Genomic DNA, 19,645 nt, shown 5'->3' with positions numbered 1-19,645 from the left:
TCTCAAGATTCAACATTTCATTGCCACATAACTTTGTTGTTAAGAATGTGTCTTAGTGTGCTGATGACAGTGGAGCGATCACAGCATAACAGCTAGGACACATAATAAGAAATAAAGAATGTAAACACATAAATCAATGTGCATCATGTGTTTGCATTGCCAGCTTTCAGTATATAGGACTTTTCATGCACTCACAGTTGTTTGGGGGTGTGGTAGGATTGCGATCCCCGAGGACAAAAATACCCTTCAGGACAGACTTGAGGCTCAGCAGTCTGAGGTCCACAGTAAGAACCAGCTCTGCACGGCATCTCTGAGACTGCACCTGGATTATGAGCATAAACTCATTACTGTCTCTAGGGAGAAAAGCATTTCTTAAAATAAAAGGCTCTATTATAGATCTATTATACCATGCTAACATTATAAACTATGTTGATAACCCTACCCATGGGACATTGATAAGCAGCCCTGCAGGGGATCCCATCCACATTGGGCTTCCCTGTAGCCCGAGGATCTGGGCAGAAGGTTCCCCCTGCACACGGTTCACACTGACTGGGTGCAGCGGCTCCAGGAAGAGCCCTCTTGGTGCCTGCGGGGCAGAGGATGGGGGGTCCAGATCCACTGCACCAGAAACCAGGTGGGCAGGGACTGTTGGAGTAGTCTGTAAGCCCTGGAAAATAACCGTTTTCTGTAAAACCTAGTCACTTCATACATAAAAAGAAAACATTTGCATTAAAGGAACCAGAGGGAGAAGAGGTCGGGATCCCATAACCTGGGAATCAACCACTACTGTAGATAAAGTCACAATATGATTTCGACTTTAAATTATTCACTCTTATCTCAGACACAGGCTCAGGCACTGGTATATTAATGTACGTACATACTGAAATTAATAGAACCTAGAAAGGTAATGTGTTACACTTTATTTTACATTTGGCACAGGATGTAGTAGAATGAAAAGGTGGTGGAGGAGAAAATCCCCTTTTAATAAAGAATCAGTGACATTTGCATTTGTAAGGAATCTGTTGTATATATATATATATATATATATATATATATTTTAATTAGTGGTCAGTTCAATGCAGTATGTCAGACCTGTGCTGTTACAGTGTGAACCAGGAGGGCAGGGCAGGCAGTCCCCCTTGCTGCCTGCCCCAGGGGAAGCTCGATATGTGTACAGCGGACATGGCCTGGGCCCTGTCCCTCCATTGAAGTCACTGCCAGGCAGACCATCACAGTAATGAGCAGCAGGACACAGATGAAGGACCGGGTCTCCTGCAAACAAACACATGCAACATTTTTAAGAAGAAAGAAAAAGGTTTCAGATATTTTCTTGGTGAGATGATTTTATGTGTTACACTCTTGCTTATCAGTTGAGGAATATATTTCATTACTTTATTGATCACTCGCGCACTTGCCCCTGGCTGCATTTTAATCCCAGGCTCAGTTATAATTCTCAAAGCAGGGCTCTCCTTTCCAATTCTCAGCCTGTGGTTTTAATTGAGTGCCAGTCCTCAGGATCCTACTGGTATCTATGTATACTCAGTTTGCACATGAGACACACAATGACTTCAATTAACTACCTGGTAGGGTAACACGCAAAGCAGTAAGCTGAATCCATAGCATTGAGATTGAAAACTGCTCATCTAGATCAATGAAAATAATTACTTTGTGGTTTCTTCTACTGTCAGAGATCCCAAACCAAACAATGTTCTTCCTGCTTTTGTGGATCAGAGTCTCAAACTCAGCCTTTCCTTTTCTATAACTTCTCAAAACTAATTTGACCGGAAAAACTTAAATAAAAATGCTATTTTCTCAAACATAAAGAGCATTATCAGCTCATACCAGGTTTACACCAATGCTGAGGTGGACAGGGTAAGCAGTCCTGTAGGCTGGCACCTCCTGGGGAACTTCTGACAGTGTTTGAAGGACACAACTCAGCCTCCTCTGTGCCCTCAGGACAGAAGAAACCTGGAATAAAAATACTTACAGGCAATAAAAATGTACTCAAATATTAAATATTAAATATTCAAAGGATACAATTATTAACTCTCCATGTTGTAGAGTTTAAAAGAACTAATCTGAAATGTCAGAGAATCTATGTTAAGTGCTGTATGAAAATCTGCATATATAAATATATATATCCTTTACGCATGGTAGCGTTTGTAAGATTTTTATTTTTAAAGAATTGGTGTATTGTACCTGGGGGACACGGTCCAGCACACTGCATGCCCCACTGGCACTGGGTCAAATTAGATATTTGTCCTTGAGGAGTGAAATCTGCACTCCCAGAAACACAAAGATAGCCTGCAGCACACACAGCCTGGATCCTACCAGCCCTGAAGAAAATATACACAGAGTTAGTTTATTCACAAAACCCCACAGAAAACACACGAACATTTAGAAGACGCTAACATGTATGCTTCATTAGATAAATAGAATGATTATCACATTGCTTATAACATTTCCACCTCCCATATCTACACTCATTATAGTCATTAATATGAAGATGTTCATTTGGCTGTTTGGTGAACCGTGACTCCTGCATTCTGCTAATTATAAGTATAATCAGAGCAGAGATGAATGTTTGCCTTTGAGCATGTGTCTGAGTGCGTATGTTCAGGATGTGTGTGTGTGTGCCTAACGGTGTGTCTGTCTGTGTAAAATACTTGTTTATCTGGATGTATGTGAATGTGGAACAAGTGCACTACAATTACTGGGGCTGTGTTGCATCCAGTGTACCTGCAGAACCTCCCTGAAGGGCAGGGTAAACACTCTCTCTCTTCTTGTAGCCCTCCCTGGTTTGAATGAGTGTATGTTCCATTAGGGCAGGGCTGAGGCACCATTGTGCCTGAAAAAAGAAAAGATGCAGTAGAGCGTTGACTGAGTGATTTATTACATAATAGTTACTGCAAAAGTTTGGGTTTTGTTTTACACAAAAACACAAGTCTGTCTGGCATTGTTTTCTTTGGAATGGGTCGCCAACCCCTTTAGTCAAACATTGTTGTTTTAGAGTACCTGCTGGGCAGAATGAGTATGGTGGGCAGGGCCAGGGCTCGCCCACTATGGCCTCCTCACAGTAGAACCCAGGTCGGCATGGGATGCAGCTTTCTGAGCCCGGGTTTGGCTGGTACTCTCCTGTAGGACAAGGCAGGGCCAGGGCAGAACCCTCTGGACAGTAGTGGCCCTAGGAGAGGATGGAAATTAAAAAGGGGGTGGAATTCAACAGGACATCCATTTTCTAGGAGAGATACTATTAGGAAAACAATAACAACAATGGAAGAGGGAAGAAGGAAAAGAGACAATACAGAGAAAGAACTAGAATTACCGCCTCGCGTTTGTATGCCTCCGCTAACCATTCATGTTGCAGTTTACATCCATGTCTGTCCAAAATCATTATTTTATCCTATTAGACATTTGTGTGAAATGTTCCTAATTAGCATATCAAGTATTGAGTTATGGCCAAAACACATGTTTGTGAGGTCACAGTGGCCTTTGACCACCAACATCTACTCAGTCCATCCTTGAGTCTAGGTGGTTTGTGACAAACTTGAAAAAGATTCCCTCAAAGCATTCCTGAGATGCCGCATTCCTGAGAATGATAAAGACGGACAACCAAAAAACAGTGAAAAAAGAATAATATTTTAATAGTATATGTAGTATATGAATAACCCTTACCTTGGGACAGAGGAAGGCATATGGAGTGGCTGAAGAGAAGTCAAAAGGGCAGTAGAAACCAGCAGCACAGGGGCCACTGGGGTTAGCCAGACCCTCAATGGAGCAGTAGTGACCAGCAGGACAGGCAGAGCAGCTCTCCATGGACACCCCTCCTATGACAACGGTGATGCAGATCAGACAAGCAGCTAACAACAGATCCCATTAGGACCTCTTTGAAATGCAAATACAAGCTCCTAATTAAAGAGATGATATGGATATAAAATAATTCATCTGATCACACAATGGTGTGACTAACAGGGAAAATAGCCATTTTGTGATGAGTGTAAACAGTACCGATGGTGTTGCGAATACTGCCAAGAGGACATGGAATTGAGGAGAGGCACCCTGCTGGACAGTAGTGGCCCACCGGGCAAGGGCCATTCATGGGGAAGTTGTCAGAGCTCTGGGGTGTTGGCTCCGTGGCTCCACCTTGGCAGAAATAACCCTGCAAACAAGCACCTATACAAAAAAAAATATATATATATAAGGACACAATCAATGTTAGTCTAAAGGGTGTGTACATTTTATTAATGTGTCACCAAATATCTTTGTGTCTGGTCACCTTCTGGTGTTGAGGCTCCATGTGAGCCACAGTACACTCCAGAGGGACAGGGTGTGCAGACAGAGAGAGAAAGGGCTCCTGTCTGGTTGCTAAAAGTCCCCAAAGGGCAGAGCTGAGGCAGGGCTGTCCCCGCAGGACAAAAATGACCTAGGAAGAGAGGACTTATTAAATATTGGTTCATCATTTCTTCAGATTTAGAAATTTGACCACAGTATTGCTGCTGTATGTCCAAAGTATAAGTGATCTGATTCACACTCTAGATTCAAAGTTTATTTTCATCATCCTCACCGGTTGGGCAGATAGAGGCCTCTTGAGTGGCTGAGGAGGAACACATGGTCCCATTGGGGCATATTATACAGCGGGCTGCTCCGGGGGCAGGATTGTAAGTGCCAGGCTCACAGGGCACCTCGCTTACTGAGCCAACAGGACAGCTATGGCCAGCGGGGCAGAGGTAGCCATGTGAACCATCAGATGGTGTGGGGCTGGAGCTGCCACCCAGGCACACATACCTGTAGGCATAAACAAAGATGAAAAGGGAAAACAAACTTTATATCACAAATATTGCCACATGCTGCCGTTCACAAGGTTGAACAATCTGTGAGTGAGGAAATATAATTTCCAAAATGTGGGGAAGTTTTTAATTTTGCAATGTTCTCGAGTAGACCACAGCCCTCGGGGTGTGACACAACATGTGTTCACAATGACTGTATGTGACTGAAATTAGATCTGATTTGATACATTGGCACTGAAATTATTTTCATCCAGAAGAGTTCACTTCATTCAATAATGTCACTTCATTCATTGCTTAATTCATCAAATTGAATTGATTGAAAGTCTAACCACTTAGAGTAAGTAATCTATAGTATAAATCCTTCCAAGAATGCAAGTGCTGGCAATTAAAACGGTTTGAAATACACAATACAGTAATTAGAAGCTAATGCAGTTAATAATACATTATATAATTGTTTTTAAGCATTAACTATTCAGAAATAAGCATAATCAGGTGCTAAGTATTGTATATTTCAAGAATAAAATAAATATGCTTTTATAACTATAACAGATATAATGTCTTTGTATTAATAATGTCTTCTGCTTCCACCAAGTCGAATTCTTCTTAGATCTTTTTATTTACAGCTTATAAACGGAGAAGAAATAAACAGCAGCAGACACACGGTGCTAAAGGTGCTTTAAGATTGGAACAGAGATCAAAGTGTTTCAAGTGTGGATCTTATCCTGCTGAAGACACCTGCTCCCTCTCCTGCTGAGGCTCAACAGACTCTCATGTAAAAGCCATCTGATGTCCTCAATTATTTGTCTGATGTTGTAGTTTGTGTATAGAGGGTTGCAATTGCTTTTTGAACCCCGGATATCTTGCTGGCATATCGGATTTGCCCCTTTAATCCATGTTTAAATCCTACAAATAAATCTAAAATCTAAAACTACATTCAAGGAACGAGGTGAGAGACCACTTTGTAGTAGACATTGGGGGGGGGGGGGGGGGGGGGCTGAGAGCAGGAGAGAAAGACTGGGAAAGATAGTTTTCTCTTTTATAAAAAGAGAAGAGAAACTATATCAAAGCAAAACAGGTCAGACAAAGTCAACTGAACTTTATGAATAATGCCCATTATAGTTTTTCGTCAGCAAACAATACACTGTGTGTTTCCACAAGACATCTTTGACCCAAGATTTGAAACTGAAAAAGCAGAAGAGCAGAAGCATTTACCCAGCATGACATGGGAGAGCATGTGACAGCTCTGCTATTGCAGGCCTGTCACAAAACAGTCCAGGGGGGCAGGGTGGGCATCCATCAACTCCTTTCAGTCCTCCGGAGATGGAGAGAGAGCCAGTGGGGCAGGGGAGTGGATAGCCAGTGCCAGAGGGGCAATAGTGGCCAGAAGGACAAAGGTGGCTTCTGGTAGAATTCCCCTGTACAAAAAAAAAGAAACTGAAATCAATAACATTTGTATTTTTGATGGCATAGTTTACTAAAATACATATTACTGCAAAGTATATATTGCAAAAAGCAAAACAAGTGTGAGAAATTCCTGGCAGTTAGATTTGAATATTTCTTGTGTCCCAGTGGAAATGTAGGCTTGATGTTAGTGATAGAGAAAAGCAATTAATCATAAAGGCACCGTCAATAACCATAGCTAATTAAATGCAAGTGCAGCCACATTTTATATCTTCTGAAGTTGACATTTCAGTTAATGGTGCTGTTAAAAGAGAGATAATGGGTAAAGCATGGGGCATTAATGTGCTCAGGCAATTTTCTAATCAGATTTCGATTTCTTTTTTCAGGTTTCATTATATAAAAAGGTCATGGGGTCACCAATATCATAATGAATCTTTGCCTGGGAACAAGGACCTATTGACCAACATTTCCAGGTTGCAGACCAACTGAGGCAACAGAGAACAGGAACAACACCTGATAGTCAGTGGCGTTAGGGCTGGTTGATCCCACAGGACAGAAGAGTCCTGCCTCACAGAGTCCTGTTGGCCGGGACAGACCAGGCTGAGAGCAGAACATTCCTGCAGGAAACACCAACAGAATAAAGTATTTATCATCATAAAGATTTGAAGCACAGTGACTTCTTGACTGTGCACATGTAGTGAATTTATTTTTGTATTATTGTGTTTTGAATTAAGGGTTAGGTTATGATGATGATAAAAGAAAACACTAATCATTTCCACACCAGCAGGGCAGGGCAGGCAGGCATCTGGATTGGAGGCTCCGAGCTGGCTCTGCACAGTGCCAGGTGGGCAAGGGAACTCCAGTCCTAGAGTCAGTCCTGGAGGACAGTAGTATCCAACGGGACACAGTGCAGGCTGCACACTACCTTCAACTGCAGCAAGAATAATTATTAAACACAGATGGTATCTGAGGACACCAATAAAATAAAAGCGATTTCACACCTTTGGAATGTCTGACGTCTTTGACTTTGAGAAGATACGACTGCATAGTTAAAGAAATGCACATTTAGATTAGCTGAGATAAAGAGAGGTGTAACTTCTTTAAGCTGTACCTCAAGATGTATCAGCTCTGCCTCTATTAGTAAAGGCACGTGCGTCCCAGTGTGACTTTGGACAATCACCAAATAATTGGTTGCAAATGCGTTGCTTTTATTTGCTTTCCTTTCAACATGTTTCTGATCATAACTGTGTCCCTTATTAAAACATGTCACCTGGCTGTGCTGCATGCTAATCTATTGTGACTAGAGCTGGAAAATGAATTACAATCTCTAACAAGCAGTGTATGGATTCTTCTCCTCTGTCTGATTGTTGAACGTTCAATGTAGACAAACGCTCGCGCTCTTGCGGCAGATAACTCGAAGACGATCGATATTTCCCACCTTGACAGTAGTACCCAGGGGTACAAGTTGTGCAGTTGTGTTGATGTGTGTTGCCCGTTTCTGAGCTAAATGTTCCTGCAGGACAAGGCATGGGGACTGGCGTTCCACCGGGGCAGAAGAAACCAGCTGGGCACAGAGCGTTATCTGCTCTGCTAGAGCCCCAGTCGCAATAAAACCCTGCCCAGCAATCACCTAGAGCACAAAAAGAGAAACAAGACATTAAAATAAGAGGAAATTATCTTTAAAATTAATCAATTCAGGAGAAATTTAGGAAACCTAAACATTAATTGTAGGTGTCTTCTATTCCATATACCTGCTTTTAGCCCCTGTTGGCAGAAAATCCCCGGTGGACAGAGCGATCCAGTTCTGTCGTCAGTCGGGTTCGGCACTGTGGCACCCATCAGACAAAGGAACCCAGAAGCACACCGATCCTGAAGGTTCAACCAAACCTTCTGACCCACAAAACTGACCCGCTGGACACACTAAGCACTCACCTGCAAACACAGATTGACAGCTTTGACTTCAGTCCAAACAGCAAAACAAGCTACCTGCCAGGTGGGATCCATCAACATGTCTTTAACATGGTTGCCCATTGCTGGAGGTGGCAATGTGTTGAAATGAACTCAATTGAGGAAGGTCATTTCTTTCATTGTAGACTGTTCAGAATGCCTCCCCTGAATTTTTTTTAATATAGTCTAAAAAGAAAATCCAATATGACTGAAGCCCTTAAGAGCTACACCACAACACTTCTACATTAACAAGTCATTGATCTCCAAATCGAGCAATTCTTTTTTTAAAGCCAGACAATAGTTCAATATAATTCCATTAGATCTCGTCTTTCACAAATGTTCTGGGTTTCTACCTGTGGTGGTGAGACCGTGGCTGGGGCTGTAGGTGCCTTTAGGGCAGGGAAGAGGCTGACTGTCTTGACTCTCTCTGGGACAGATGTAGCCAGCTGGGCAGGGCAGAGGGCTGGAGACTCCAGTGGAGCTCCCTCTCGTGGGGCTAGGACTCGGGGGCTGGCAGTGAAACCCAGGAGGACAAGGATTACACTCCTTCTGGCCTGATACATCCTGGAACCAGCCTGGAGAATACATTTAATACAGTGAGGACATCTTCGGAGAGGGAGAGGGAATGTGTACAATATAGATAAAAGTCAACTTCTTGCTTACCAAGCGGGCATGTTTTGCAGTAATCTTTGCCTTTCCCTCCAGTCTCATTTTGATAAAAGCCAGCTGGGCAGGGTGAGGGTACACTGCTGCCCTCGGCACAGTAGTGGCCCACTGGACAAACACCTCCAGATACCCTTAACATTGGAGTAGCAGTCTGGGATCTCTCTAGACAGTAGAAACCTGGAGAGAAACACTTCAATAAAAAGTTTGAATAGCTACACTACTATATCAAGTAAGATTATGCACCACACTAGCATCACTCGATACACTTAATGGTCGTATTGCTGACCTGGCAGGCAGGGTCCAGAGACTGCAGAGAGGCCAGCCTCTGAACAGTAGAAGCCTGGACTGCAGCTACGACACTGAGACTCATCCACAAGCCCGCTCTGCTTACTGACAAAAGTTGCAAACCAAACTATAAACAACATGATAATCAAGTGAGCTCATGTTTAAAAACATTTCTAACTTAATTTATTGTTCAAGATGTGAGGCACCATATAACCAAGGTAAACAAGAAAGAAAGAAAACAAAAAAAAAATATTAAAAAAAAAAATATCAATGTCTGTGGATATGATTACATCTTCAAAATGTAAGACATTACTACTAGATACATAGAGAGTCACCATGTGCTTTACTATTGTAGTATTGGTGTAATTGTAGAGTTCAAATCCTATTATGTCTTGTAAATAAGGGGGATTATTAAGTATATAGAGATATTTCATGATATGTACCTGAATGTTCCTTTGGGGCATGGTTTTGGTACAGAAGTCCTCCCAGAGCAGAAGAAGCCAGGAGGGCAGGGGACTCCGGTCAGATTGTCTTGTGGTGAAGGTTCAGATGCTCCACCGACACAAACAAACCCTGCAGCGCATGGCCCACTCGGGAAAGTCCTCCCTTTAAATACATATCATTCAATAAATGGTTTTAGCACCCTAATAACAGCGGGTGATAAAACCATTTACCTCTAAATGTTTCTGGAATACATCACTAAATGTATCCTGCAGCTGTCTGCAAGATGGATATTTTGTGAGAAATACATAACAAGTACCTGCTCCTTTGCAGTACACCCCAGGGTCACACAGTGAGCACTGCCATTCGTCAACCAGTCCTGACATGTTTCCATAGGTTCCTTCTGGACAGGGATGTTGATTTGCTGATCCGTTGGGGCAATAAAATCCTTTCTCACAGGGAAGTGGAAAGGTCATTCCTGATGTACAGATATGGTACAAAATGAAAAGGAATTTACTCTGGTTGAATCGAAATGTTAATAACATTTTCAGCCGCTAAATGCTTTGAAATCCAGCAGTTTGTCCATCCATCAGCGTTACCTTGTTCTCGACAATAGGAACCAGCAGGGCATGCCTCGCAGATGCCCTGGCCTTGTCTGAGCTGGTAGCTACCTGGAAGGCAAGCAGTCTGCCTGACACTGCCCTGAAGCAAACATCAGATTGACTTTTATTAGACTTTATATCTGGAAAATAACTTACATCATAATCGTGGTGCAACCAGAACAGTGGAGACTGAGACAGACACAACACAGGAAGAGGACTGAGACGGAGAAGAAACGCAGGAAGAACGCATCAATTGACTTATAGTATGCAGTAATGCACTTGTCATGGCAGAATAAGAACCACAGCTGACGAGGAAGACTCATGCAGACACATCAAATACAATATTCAGCAGTGATGACAAGACAATAGCTGGGAGACTCATACTGGCTGGCTGACCTTCTCACAATAATGTCCCACTGAGCAGACATTTTGTTGCGGTCTCGCAGAGCTCTGTCCCTCAGGACAGTAGTAGCCTTGTGCACACAGGCCACTTGGCTCAGCTTTTCCTCTCTGGTGGCAGTAGTGACCTGGAGGACACTGTTGGCAAGCCTCGACTGTAGACCCACCCAAGGAGCCTGATGGAAAGCACGCAATTGGAAAGTTAATTCCAAAATTGATATACTTAAGTTTTGAATTGAATTATGTTTTATCTATACATCGATGTGTACACAGTGTGTGTTGACTTGGCATAATGAGAACATTAAAATAGAAAACAATGTTAATTTGATGCAAAACACATATCTATTCCCTCATCAGTTTCTAATTCATAACCATACAAAGGAGCTACAGCGCATTTTAATAGGATTCTGGTTGTCTGCCGCGAGACAAGAACACAATTCCACGATTAAACCACTTTTGACTGAAATTATTAATAGGCGCCCAAGGAGATAAAAAAAAAGCTTTAATGGAAGTTTTCATATTCCTCCGCAACACTGCACTGCAAAGATATGTAAGGACATTAGCGGGGAAAACTGACAATGCATGCAACAAAGAGGATTAGGTGTTGTATTTCTCAGTTTAGTATTGTGTCTCATTACTCATTCATCATTAATTCATGACCCAAAAAAGTGCAGAGGATTACTGACTTGTCATGAATAGTCTGTCTTTTCAAGGAAAATAAAATACATCCAGCACACAGTAATCTTTTGATAAATACATGTATGAGATTATTAGATGAACTGAACAATTACAGCTATATTACAAAAGAGCAAGATCTCACTTTGTATGGTTCCAACAGGACAAGGCAGAGGAAGAGGAGTTCCAGGGGGGCAGTAGTGTCCTGTGGAGCAAGGGCTGGCATGGGGATTTAAAGAGCCTTTGGGGCAGTGATATCCTGCGGCACAGGGTCCTGCCGGGGCATCTAAACCAGTCTGGTTACAGTAAGAGCCGGCCTCACAGGGCTGCGGGTAGGCAGAGCCCAAAGGACAATAGAAACCTGAAAAATTGGCACAGAAAGTCTCACTGAAATAAATCAACTTCAGCAACATCCAAAATCCAATCAGGAGGATCACTGATCTTAAGCAAACACTCCCTCTAGAGACAGAGGATTCTCTCACACTTGAGCTTTTCCTTCCTACACTTTTATTTTCTTCTTCTTCTATCAACAGCTAACCCACTAGATGTTTTTAATATATATTCCATGGGGCAGTAATTACTTTGCTGGGAGAATTCCTTGTTGGTCTGACCTCAGCTGTTATTTCAGTGCGGCTGTTTTATGCGCACCATCGCCCAAGCATATGCAGCTTCTCAAGGGGGAAGTCCATCTCCAGCATTTAAGCTTCCAGTCTTCATATAGGGGAATGTGAACCTTGAAGAGAGAGGTTCTTGTGCGGGGGGGGGGGGGTAATTCTATTTGAATATCCATCAATACTTATCTTGTGTTGCCTTCACCGAGTTACTGAATCAGGAAGATAATTACATGATGGGGTGGAATTGACTTTTGAATAAAGTTAATTAAAAAATTAATCCTTCAAACCAACTTTAACACATAATTCATAATTTGAGTGTTTGAATAAAACCAAGATGAAGTGGTATTAAAACTGGGATATGCCACACAGACTGTACAGATCACAGCAATTTCAGTAAATGGGATGTCCACGTCATGAGTAAGAAATATAACATGCGTGTGCCTGAGGCCACGCACAAAGTTTCACATCGAGCTCACACAAGTTCACTGTCAGGATTTACCCACCCTTAGGGCATATATCTCCTCTGTAGGTGGAGCAGGTATAATGTGGACTCTTGAGACATGGCAGTGAGTGACTCACAATATGGTCTGGATCTTCCTGTGGTGGAGTTACCACTTTAATCCAGCCAGCGCCGCTACCTATAATAGAACATGGTCGATAAAGCATGAAAGATGTCAAAGTTAATATCTTTGTCTCGCAGAGAGGAAACCAAGAAGGAGCCCCTCTCCTCCTTCTAAATCCCAATGAAACAGTTTAAACTGCCAAGGGAACATCTTTTTTAAATGCAACACTGTAAGACAAATATTAATTGTAGAATACTTGAGGAAGGGAAGGTTAAGCTGAAAAATGCTGCTGCTTTGTGGGACATTTATCACAACGCGTAAGGCTTTGTGCTCTAGTAGAATAGCATGCACTGCATTTGTTGTGTTATCACAAACTGAAGAAACTCATATTTTACCAGAATTACTGGAGTTATTGAAGCAGGGCAGATTGTGAATCCAGAGGGCGGCGTCTGTCTTTGTGGTATAAACCTCCAGTATATCACATAGACAGCTAAACAAAGGGGAGTTGGCCCGAGGTGTGGGGCTGTCTGCACCTGCAGAACAGAAGAAACCTGCAAAGCACAGACCTAACACAACAAGGAGGTATTAGAAAAAAAACATGGAATGATTATTTATCTCATATTATGGGATCTTAGCTAATCACTTAATTATTCATGTTTTTAATCCCCGTAAAAACGTGTAGATTCGTGCAGCGATTCAGGGGTGTAGAACCTGAACCTGTACTTAGTTGTGGTTAACGTCTGAAACATGACAGGTGGATTTTACACAATTGGCCCTTTATACTTGAGCAATGATAAAACTAACTGTCCTTGACTAATGATAAACCTAGTGAAATCTCCCACCTGTGGGCTGTGAGCCTCCAGGACTTAGGCAGTATTTCCCTGGGGGGCAGCGGTGGCACTGAGTGGGGGAGGAAGCTCCAGGATCTGGGAGGAAGAATCCAGCAGGACAGGGTTTGGGCAACCCACAACCCTGAGGACAGACGTGTCCCAAGGGACAAACATCTCCGTAAGGCTGGGAGACAGGGGAAGGCTCAGTGGACCCCAGGGAACAAAAATGTCCTGTGGTAGACAATGCGGTTATACACTGCAACATTCAGGGGAAACTGTGTCTTAATACAGTGAAGAAATTCAGGAGGGGAAAAGACACTTTCATAGCTCAATTATCTGACAAAAATTTCCTATGGTCATGCTGGACTGTCAGACCTGGGCTGCAGGGTCCAGACGGCTCTGTCAGAGCACTGCTGTTACAGAAAGAGCCAGAGGGGCAGGGGGAGCAGTCAGTCGGGGACGTCCTGCCAGCTGATGCACTGACACTGCCCATCGGACACGGCGATGGCACAGACGAACCCTCCATACAGTAGAAACCTAGCCGAGGTGGAGCATATCATTGTATATTCATATATTCACTTAATACATGCGAGTGCACGTGTTAATTATTTTTGTATTACCTGGTGGGCAGCTGTTACAAGTGGGCTGTCCTGGTGATGATTGAAAAGAGCCAGGGCTACATATGTCAGACTCAGCATTACCATGTGGGCACGCATGGCCAGGTGGGCACTGACGTCCTGCAACACAATGAGACAGAGGAAAAATTCAAACTTTCATCTGGTCCCTGCCTAGTTTACAATGAAAACGAGAGTAATGTGAATATAGAATATTGTACCAATGTAATATATTCTTTTAAATATATTTACGTGGCAATTTTCAAGCATGGCTGCTGTATTTCGCCATGCTCTATTTAGAATGGAAAAAAAGGACTGAAGAAGACTGAGTGACTCTGAGCAGAACTCGTCCTGCGAGAAAATCCTGTGGGAGGTAAAGAGAAGAGAATGCAGACTCAGCAGCGTGTGCCCTGACTGACAGCAACGAGTTGGAAACTCTTTATAGGCTCTGGGCCATTTCTTGTTCAAAGTACTAAGGCGTCTTCTCGATCAAAAGGCGAAAAAGGGGTCGAGGAAGTCTTTAAAAGAAAATGTGAGTGTAATATAAAAATAGGAGCACATCTGAGGCATATAAATCACCTCCATGTAATATGCAGAGTATAATTTGTAGTTGTATTAAGGGGAAAGAGATGTGTTCTGCTTCACATCCACAGAACCAGTTACTACACTAGGTACAGAACAACTACCATTAGGAAGCATACACATACACAATCCAAACACCTCATGGAAAAGACTAAAGTAATGGATTACAGTTACAATCAGTGCTACAAAAAGGTGGGTCCTAAAGGCTGACATGCCGCTAGTTAAACAGCAAAATGGTCAAATATGTCAAAGAAAACTTACTTGTAAGTTATATTTCAAATAACTGCAAAACTCACAAAAAGAGATGTGACATAGACGCTGTCTATTTAAAACCAGGTATCTTCAATATTAGTCATTTTTAGCTGTAAAGATAAACTTGTACCTTCTCCAACTTCTTAAGCTTCGTAAACAACAACCAACTGTCACAAACCAGAAAAGAGGGCTGTTTTTCTAAGCTGGAGATTTTGGAGATACATAGTTTTCACAGGACGAGACAAATACCATATGGAGCATGTTGCTAATTGCCTGATATTATGTTTGTAAATTGATTCACCGTACTTCAAAGTACAACCATCTTTCTACAGTAAAGGATTAAGTGAGAATGTGCTATATCATTCGTAAGTAAAGTTGCACTACAGTACGACCTTTTACAGGAAGTAAAGAAAATAAAGTTTGTTCTCCTGAACCAAACTCATCATGTGAGCATAACTTGGATAATAATAAAAATAATCATTTGAAACCAGACTTACTTTACGTGATCAGACATTGTGTTAAAAGAAGAAGAAGAAGAAGAAGAAGAAGAAGAAGAAGAAGAAGAAGAAGAAGAAGAAGAAGAAGAAGAAGAAGAAGAAGAAGAAGAAGAAGAAGAAGAAGAAGAAGAAGAAGAAGAAGAAGAAGAAGAAGAAAAAAAAAAGATGATGAAGTGCAAAGACTACCCTGGTTTAACCTGAGCTGACCCCTGATGATGTGTAATGTACCTGGCTGATGTCCAGATGCTGATCCTGGTGGACAGAACCACCCCGGGGGACAGAGGAGGTCGGCAGAGGTCTGAGCCCACGACGGGCAGTAAGAACCCGGGTAACAAGCTTCACAATGAGCCTCCGACTCAGCTGCAGACCTCCCCAAGAAAGTGCCTGTATGGAGGAGATGAATTATCATGCGAGTAAAAAATAAAGCCCACTCTATTTACAGTTTGTTTTCTCTCTCTCTCACTCTCTCTCTCACTCACACTCACACACACACACACACACACACATAATAGTGTCATGTATGCACCATAAATGGCGCCGTCCTTTCACTTTGTTAAGCTTGCTGAGCATTATTACATTATTTTATTGGGCTCCCATTAGGCTTTACAACCATCTTTAAAGTTCTGGATACATTAAGCCATTATATTGTACCTCTGGGGGCTTTATGGAACTGTGCACTACCCTTGAAGGCAGTGGAATAAAAAGCAAGAGGTCAGACGCAATTGAGGCAAATGACAGGAGATTTATGCACTTCTGTTTAGTCACATGTTTCATGATAAATAAATCATTTCCACTTCTTTCAGAGCTCAGTCTGGATATGTTGGGTTTTTTACCTGGAGGACAGGGGCTTGGCTTTGCACTCCCTTTAGGACAGAAGTGGCCTGCAGGACACACACCACCATGGAACTGACCCAGGGTTGAATTGACAGGATGTGTGGATGGCGATGTGGTATATCCTGTAACTGAGACAATAGACCTTTATTGGATGTCATTACTCATTAGGTTAGTGAGTGCACCAAAAGGCCAGAGCTGTTTTATGCAATCCCTGGGAGATAAATACTGCTAAGAAAAAGCAGTGGAGACTGGTAAATGTTCTTTGGAGACCTCTCCAGCACTGTGGAGTCAAAGGTCATGAAAATGTTAAATAAAACCCGGCGCATTGAGATAAAACGGTGCAAGCTTGTGTCAGATGTTTTTCTATACTACAAATAGCCTATTACCTGTGGTATTACCCCAAGGTGTGGCCGTTCTGGATCCCTCTCTGCAGTAGAAGCCTGGGTTGCAGGGCCCAGATGGGGAGGAGAGGCCAACCTCAGAGCAGTAATGGCCAGGTAAACAGGACTGACATACTTCTATAGAAACCGCCCCTGGAACAACAAGAACACAACATGAATGTTGATATAAATTATTTTTAAAAATGACATGAATTAGAGTGAAATAATTCCACTTTGTTTTCAGTAATTGCCTTCTGATGAAGAAAGGTGACAAATGTGTTCATCAATTACAAGAATTCTCACTAACAGTGCAGATAACTCCAGTTAAGTCAGCCCATTATGTTCAAATGTCAGCAACAGTGTATGTGTGTAAATATTCAGGGTTATCACCGTCTATGTAGCTGAATGTGCCGGCTGGGCAGGGAATCATATAGCTGGTACCCTGGGGGCAATAGGACCCTGTAGAGCAGCGGCCTCCTGTTGGGCCCTCCTCTGGCTGGGCAGAAACAGAACCGTGGATACAGAGGTAACTAAGAGCAGCGAGATGGTGAAGACAGAGATGATGGGGAGGGGGATGTGGGATGTGGGAAGTGAGAGGCGAGAAAGACAGAGCATAATTGAGGTTTAATTATAGACAAGGGGGACAGAATTAAACAGAAACGGGATATATTCTATAATCTATCTGTGAACATGATGAAGTATGTGTTCAGTTTGCCTGCTTTACCCAGGAGAGCAGACCCCAGTGGGAGCAGCCAGACCAGAGGAACTGCAATATCTCCCTGGAGGGCAGAGCGCACAGCCCGACTTATTGGACAACCCCATCTGCCTGCTGAAGGCACCAGCTGGGCAAGGGAATGCTACACCAGACTGTGTTCCTGTAGATAAATAGTGTATAATATCTACAGATGGTCCAGGACTAAACATCACAGAGCAGTTTGTGAAGGCCGCCCTTATCTTGATTATGCTCTGTAATGGTCATTTGCATAATTAGAGAGCCATTTACTGTTACAGCCACTTAATCACAAGTACACACAAAACAAGAGCACTATTGAACAACATTTTGCTTGCAATACAACATAGTTCATTAATCAATCTCACTGAGCCTGAAGCATCACTTGCATCCCACATACAGTACATTTGTCAAGAATATGTTAGAATAGCTGCCCTATTGTATCCTACCTGGTGGGCAATAGTGTCCTTTAGGACACAGCGTGGGAGTGAGAGGACCAGACACGTGCCCAGTGTCAGCATCCACTGAGCCAGCACAGAACAATCCTGCTGGACATTCAACACACTCGGCCTGTGGAGAAGTACGTTATGCTCATCATTGTTTCTACACAGACTAAATACAAAAATAAGACGAGGGATGTTCACAAATATGAACAGACATGAACACGTTTGTTGCTTGTGTTGAAGATGATAACAGTTAAACTATGAAATGCATACAGTACACGCAGATGCTGGAGATGCTTTCAGGAGGGCCATGACTTCCCTTAGAGCAAATAACAAAAGCCTCACTGTAAGTTAAAAACCCATCTTTCAAACAGTTAGTCAACAGCGCTACTTTAGATCCAGTTTTAGAGTAAAACAAATTTTTTAGTCCCGTATATCAAGCCATATACTGTGTAAGACAGTAGTGTAGTTACTGTAGGTTATTCTAATTTCATTATATAGTGGATGCACATTGCCTTTGGGATTGCATGTTTTCCTCTTCCTCACCTGCCCGGGTAAATCCTGGTAGGTCCCTAGTAAGCAAGGTACCGGTCTATCAGATCCAGCTGGGCACATATTTCCAGGTGCACAGGGTATAGAGGCTTGCTGACTGCTGTTTTCTTTGCCTGGACAGTAAGAGCCAGCTGGACAGATATGAGAAGGGAAAGAGAGCCCTCTGGTGACACACAGCAAACCTACAAAACGAAAGGAACACTGTTAAGCAGCCGCACACATCGTGTGAAGGGATTATCCCTCGATATATCAAGTTATGTAATGGAGGCTTTATCTTCTGGCAGATAGAAGGCACATCATTAAAAACTAATGTATGCAACATAAATTAGTTTCAACCTGGAGGACAAGGCAGGCAGTCTGAGAGATAACCGTTTCTGGTTGTGTTGCTGTAATGTCCTTTGGGACAGGCCAGTGGTGCCGAGGAGCCTTGCGGACAGTAATGACCTTCAGGACATCTGTCACCTGTCGTCCCTCCATCCTCGGGTGTGGGTGACCAGGCCCCAGATACGCAGTAATACCCTGCATCACACTGGCCTGATGCAACATCCTTCCCAGGGGACAAACAGAAGGAGCCTGGGTGGATAGGAAAAAGAGTGAAATTGAGTGGAATGGCAAATGACCCTGAATTAACAGGCACTGCATACTGTATTGATCCCAGTTATAATTCAAGTATTTGTGTGATTATTTTTGCTGCTTTTGATTACAGTTTTTTTTTAACAGCTGCCTTTTGAAGTTGACTTATTTTGTTAATATAATGTTTAAACACCATGGACCGTCAAGGTCATCCTAAACTCTGAGTTAACAACTTAACTTTAAGGAAACTCATAGTCATTAGCGGTAAATGGTGTGTGACCTGGAGGACAGGGCAAGCAGTCCTGGGGTTGTGCCATCCGAGTAAGGGGGTTGATGGATCCAGCTGGACACGGGTACTGGTGTTTGGACCAGGTCCCGGACGGGCAGTAATGACCCACTGGACATTCATAAGTCCTCGACAGAGAGCCATTATGACTGCCAGGACAATGAAAACTATCCAGACAAAACAAAAAAGAACGGCATAATTTAGTTCTTGTCTGCTGAGAGTGACAATGAAGCATGAATGTGCTCGTGTCTCTGCGTGTATTATATATGTATACAGAGCGGGGAGAGGAATAATTTATGGGCATAAACATCGAAATACTGTATTGATTGTTACAGGTTTTTCATAATCCATCATGTTCATATGCGAGTGTCTATATGTTTACAGTGCAGAGTGACTGTGTGAGTTTACCCCTGGGGACAGGCGCTGCAGCTGGCTCTGCCTTCCTCTGTACTGATGGTTCCCACGGGGCACTGCTTTGGAGCTGCAGAGCCCTCAGAACAGTAATAACCTGGTTGTGTGAAGGCAAGAGTCATAAAAGTGATGCAAACTCAAGCACGCACACAGAGTCACGCATGATCCACAGGGGATAGGGTTCAATTTCCATTGTCAACAGAGCAGCTGCTTATGTTTATCCCTATTAACTTAAAAACATAAAAATGTGTTGTTTACCTGTTCACTAAGCTGGCTCAGGG

The 19,645-nt window shown here is 42.8% G+C and overlaps 1 protein-coding gene across 1 annotated transcript in view; it reads right to left on the bottom strand.

The window, feature by feature from the left end:
* Positions 1-7,678: 7,678 nt before the first annotated feature.
* Positions 7,679-19,645, bottom strand: part of LOC115017935 (zonadhesin) — a 30,747-nt gene continuing 18,780 nt past the window's right edge. The window contains exons 40-64 of the mRNA XM_029446679.1: positions 19,362-19,461; positions 18,948-19,120; positions 18,431-18,667; positions 18,089-18,276; positions 17,549-17,669; positions 17,094-17,244; positions 16,760-16,899; positions 16,376-16,522; positions 15,989-16,117; positions 15,384-15,539; positions 13,912-13,947; positions 13,586-13,747; positions 13,223-13,441; positions 12,776-12,946; positions 12,321-12,455; positions 11,349-11,564; positions 10,526-10,704; positions 10,127-10,229; positions 9,847-10,005; positions 9,530-9,692; positions 9,088-9,191; positions 8,799-8,978; positions 8,489-8,710; positions 7,940-8,120; positions 7,679-7,818 (exon numbers count right to left, since the gene is read on the bottom strand). Of these exons, the coding sequence (XP_029302539.1) occupies positions 7,999-8,120; positions 8,489-8,710; positions 8,799-8,978; positions 9,088-9,191; positions 9,530-9,692; positions 9,847-10,005; positions 10,127-10,229; positions 10,526-10,704; positions 11,349-11,564; positions 12,321-12,455; positions 12,776-12,946; positions 13,223-13,441; positions 13,586-13,747; positions 13,912-13,947; positions 15,384-15,539; positions 15,989-16,117; positions 16,376-16,522; positions 16,760-16,899; positions 17,094-17,244; positions 17,549-17,669; positions 18,089-18,276; positions 18,431-18,667; positions 18,948-19,120; positions 19,362-19,461 (3,713 nt within the window). The 3' untranslated portion in view covers positions 7,679-7,818; positions 7,940-7,998. The remainder of the gene's footprint in view (positions 7,819-7,939; positions 8,121-8,488; positions 8,711-8,798; positions 8,979-9,087; positions 9,192-9,529; positions 9,693-9,846; positions 10,006-10,126; positions 10,230-10,525; positions 10,705-11,348; positions 11,565-12,320; positions 12,456-12,775; positions 12,947-13,222; positions 13,442-13,585; positions 13,748-13,911; positions 13,948-15,383; positions 15,540-15,988; positions 16,118-16,375; positions 16,523-16,759; positions 16,900-17,093; positions 17,245-17,548; positions 17,670-18,088; positions 18,277-18,430; positions 18,668-18,947; positions 19,121-19,361; positions 19,462-19,645) is intronic.

The sequence above is a fragment of the Cottoperca gobio genome, chromosome 13, assembly GCF_900634415.1.
Source record: "Cottoperca gobio chromosome 13, fCotGob3.1, whole genome shotgun sequence".
In the NCBI taxonomy this organism is placed as follows: domain Eukaryota; kingdom Metazoa; phylum Chordata; class Actinopteri; order Perciformes; family Bovichtidae; genus Cottoperca; species Cottoperca gobio.
This window is presented reverse-complemented; position numbering and strand designations above follow the sequence as displayed.